The 4021-nt window shown below is 52.4% G+C and overlaps 2 protein-coding genes across 5 annotated transcripts in view; one reads left to right on the forward strand and one right to left on the reverse strand.

Moving 5' to 3' along the window:
- Positions 1–1897, reverse strand: part of LOC113213409 (uncharacterized) — a 4916-nt gene extending 3019 nt beyond the window's left edge. The window contains exon 1 of the mRNA XM_026432474.2: positions 1689–1897. Coding sequence (XP_026288259.2) covers positions 1689–1897 — 209 coding nt within the window. The remainder of the gene's footprint in view (positions 1–1688) is intronic.
- LOC113213381 (uncharacterized) overlaps positions 1039–4021 on the forward strand; it is a 19280-nt gene continuing 16297 nt past the window's right edge. Inside the window, exons 1-4 of one of the 4 annotated variants that reach the window (XM_026432432.2) lie at positions 1039–1189; positions 3268–3398; positions 3485–3641; positions 3720–3783. In XM_026432432.2, the coding sequence (XP_026288217.1) occupies positions 3332–3398; positions 3485–3641; positions 3720–3783 (288 nt within the window). In that variant the 5' untranslated portion in view covers positions 1039–1189; positions 3268–3331. Of the gene's footprint in view, positions 1190–1235; positions 1259–1910; positions 2055–2075; positions 2225–3267; positions 3399–3484; positions 3642–3719; positions 3784–4021 lie in introns of those variants that run through there. The other 3 variants (XM_052266384.1, XM_026432437.2, XM_052266383.1) reach the window with 3 other exon arrangements.

The following is a 4021-nucleotide window of genomic DNA, read 5'->3' on the forward strand; positions in this document are numbered from 1 at the left end:
CCCCCCCCCCCCGCAACCGGACCACTCTTGCGACGACGACTCGGCTACTTTACACTGCTGCAGCACAGCGCCGGTCGTCGCCACGAGTCGCCTCCATTCGATCGGCCAGAAGAACCCTCCGGTGGACACGCATCGATTTACGCCGAGGCGGCGTTCTGTCGCGATGTGTTGTCCCTCGGAATAGCGGGGACCGGGGACCGAGCGGGCGCCATGCCATAAGGGGCGCCCACACTCTTGTCCAATGTCATAGTAATGCGCAACTTTCTCATCGATTTGGGTGCCACTGTGAGGTAAGGGGAGGGGATGGGCGGCCGACAGGGTTTACATACACACACCCCTCCTCTCCCCCTCCCCCGGAAGCCGTTCCGCTGTCCGCCACACGGCCAAGCCCCACGGCACGGCCACGGTGACCGCGCCGCTCGCGCCGCTCGCGCCCACGGGCGTGCAGCTGTCACGCGCGGCACGGCGCCCCGCTTGGCCACCCGCACCGGCGCCGCTGCCATGTCGCCTGGCGGCCTGCAAGTCCTGCGAACGTACGCTCACGTGAAGCAGCAACAGCAGCAGCAGGTTCGTGCCGACGACCTCGGCCCCAGGGCGGAGGAGGAGGAGAGGGTCGCCGACAAGAAGCGCCGTGCCCGCCGTAGGCCCGCCGCGCGCCCATGGCGGGTGGGCCCCGGGTGGGCCCTGCGCAGCCCCGCGATCGCTTCGCTGCTAGCCGCCCCTGCCCCCCCCCTCCCTCCCGTCGCGACGGTGTCGCTTGATGCACAAATGCACCAACAACAGGGACCTCTGTGTTACTACTGCGGGCTCGGCCACCACAGCGGATGGGCAGTTTCGGCCCGCTGGGGCTGTTTTGGGGGGTGAGCGCCGAGTCAGCAGGGAACCAGAACCAGGACGCGGTCGCCGAGCGAGCCCACCGCAGCACCTCTGTGGCAGCACCGCAGACGCGCACTACATGTATTCGTCTGGACGTCAAGGAGACGCAGGAACAATGCAATGCCCCCCTTCCTCGCGTGAACCGGGCCGGGGCGGCCGGGGCGTCCCGAGCTTCGGGCTAGGCTGGTCGGCTGGTCATTCCGACCCCCAGTCGGGCGACGTGGCACCACACGGCCAGTTGCTAAAATCAATTCCGGGCGCAGAGCAGAAAAGGGAAGGAAGGAAACGAAGAGACGGCCCTCGAAATAACGCGGTGCGTTCGACACACTTTAATCCAAAACTCCAAGGAGTGACGCAGCGAGAGCATCGCGAAGGCCCCGAGGTTAGGTCGTAATGTTGCGCCAGGCAATAATAGGACGCGAATCTATACAAATTAGAGGCGGAAATTCTAGCAAGCGGAAAATTGAGAGCGGTTCTAAACGCGAGAGAACGTTACAAAACATTAGAATGGGTGTAGGGCAACAGCTAGCGTAAAGGTTATGTCGTTGAAACAACCCAATGTAGTTATTGATAGCCAAAGCGATGCGCTAACAATGCGCGAACCTACATTTAGTTCGCGTGTCTCATTCATATGTAAGCAAAATGTGGCGAGTTGGCTAAAATAAATTATGGACGTCAACGGGGGCTAAATTAGACACAAAACCGCGAGTAAACACCTTTATGTACCGCCCTAGGAAAGTTCTCCCTTAGTGAACGCATTGCATTCGTGTGGAGGATGAGGAGGGATAGCGTCACGTTCCACGACTTCTTACCTTTGTGAGTCTTGTAAAGCGTTAGAATCAAGAACACGCAAATGCGCCAAGAGACGACGGACGGTGCACAGCCTAGAAGCACCCCATCTTGGACAACTCAAGGCGATACAGCGCGCTCTGCCAGCACCTCTGTGGCAGAAGCGTGAAACATCGCCATCCCCCTTACAGTATTCCGATTCCGGTGTTGTGAAAGGAGTGGAGTGACTCATTCTCGTAAATGTAGTCCTTTGTAAGATAAATGTTAACACTCACTCCGGGCTGTGTGGACTCGATTCTAGGAATGTTCTCTATTTATTAAAGAAACTATTTATTTGGGGTCGGCGCGTTGGAGATGTAGGGAGCAGTATCCAGAAGCAGGTATTTTTGGTGAGTTCGCAGGGGATCATAACCTTTTTGGCGACCAGAACAGGGGCAGTCTGAGTGCAGGCAGGCCACGGCCATGGAGGTGCAGGCCGCAGCCATCTACCATAAGCCGGAGCCGAACAGGATCAGGATAAACAAAGGAATGTGATGAACCCTTCACATTACCGTCAAGAGTGCGTATTTGGTGTAGTGTATAGGTATCGTTGTGGCCCACCTTTGATGCTGCTCGGCTGTAGATTTCGTGAGGTTGTCTTACATAAAAATGTAAAGATTTGAAACGCGGTATGAACTTTACTTTAGAATTTGGCATCCTCATCACGGAAAATAGTTGTGACATGGGCTTCATTTCTCTTCGCCGTCTAGAAGATGCACCGCGCTTGTTTCGGCCTACATAGCATCACTGCTAATCCGACTGTCATCCCCGATTTCACTTCACGAGAAAATGCCGAAATTATTGTGCAAAGTTCTGTTTGTGAATCCTGAATCTTGAAATCGCAGCTAACCTTTCACGAACAATTTGCTCGCCGTTTAATATTTTTCGAGTTTGTCAACACCCTCCTACAATATTTGAGCAAATTTAACGAATATGACCACCTACTGCATATGTTACTATGTTTGATTGCATGAGTTCTAGTTGGTATATGCGGTAGGTACCAAGTAGACCGGGCCTATACGCTAGCGCACGGCTTTGGAAGTCCGACGGACATCTATCAAGCACCCTGCTTGGCCATTCATGATGATCGTATATTTTTGCTGTGTCGGTTCTTGAAATGAATCTTTGAGAAAGCTCCTCCATCGATTAAAAATGTCTTTGTGGTTTGCTTTCGCTGTTTGGCTGTTTGAGATCGCGGATCCATAGATCAGCGTACCCTGACCAGCAAACGGGAAAGGAAGGGGATCATGAGCTCTTGCCAGGAGAAGAAGTTGTGACTGCTTCCGGTCCGGCCTTCGTTTGTTGAGAGATATGATATTATTATTATTTCTTGTCGCGGTTTCGTTCCGGGTTAAAGTTGTGGACTTTAAAGTGTGGAAATCGCGGAATCAAGCCGGAGTCATGCGGGACTCTTTTTTTGAGGCCCTTTAGTACAGGCTATGACTAGACCGGATGTCGTCCCCATTGGCGCGGCGGCACGATTCGTATTTTTGGTCATTGAGATGAAGAGAAATTCCGATCTTACCAATCTTCCAGTTCCTGATTTTACCCATTCGTTTCCAGGCGTTGAATTTTGAGTGGACGACTTTCTTCAAGTACATTTGCACGATCTGCACCTCGCTCAGCAATGGAATCCCAGGAGCAAAGTAATCTCGGTGCCGAGTCAAAACCGTCAAATAGCGATGAACCGGGAGGTAAACGACACATTATTTACTGTGTTTGGCGAACATTCGTCGGCCCGAAGTGGAAAGTCAGCGTTGTCTTCCTCTTTTGTTTTCAGGGAGCGCTTATGAAGAAAAGTTAGCCAAACTGCAGAAATATTTACCATTCTTGAATGAAACCATTGCAAAATTAGAGGCCAGTAAAGATAAAGTGAGAGCTTCACAGTTGGGTAAAATGAAGAATCTGCAGCAGATTCTCACTTCCCCAAAGCAGAGGTAAGGAGTTTTCAGTCTCTCGTCATCGTTTTCTAAAATTCCTATATTTGTAGTTAAAATTTTTCTTATATTTTCCAGGATGCGGATTGATACTTTGGATAGATGTGAGGAAGTTTTAAAGAAACTACAGGAAAAGTTAAAGGTAATTATGAGGCAACTGACATCGCTTTACCCCAGCCACCCAGCGCACTCTAGCGGCGCACAGGCGCATGTGTGCAGACTTAGCCCCCCACCCCCATCTACCCGCCCGCACTCGTAGAGGGACGTGCTTCCCCCTCTCCTTCACCCGCTGACAAGCTCTACACGCCGTTCCCACAGTTTCTTTGATGTCCCGGATTTTTGGTGTTTAGCCTTTACTAAGAAAAGTTGGAGGAAACGGG

This window comes from Frankliniella occidentalis, unplaced genomic scaffold, assembly GCF_000697945.3.
Source record: "Frankliniella occidentalis isolate FOCC.00 unplaced genomic scaffold, Focc_3.1 Scaffold38, whole genome shotgun sequence".
Taxonomy (NCBI): Eukaryota; Metazoa; Arthropoda; class Insecta; order Thysanoptera; family Thripidae; genus Frankliniella; species Frankliniella occidentalis.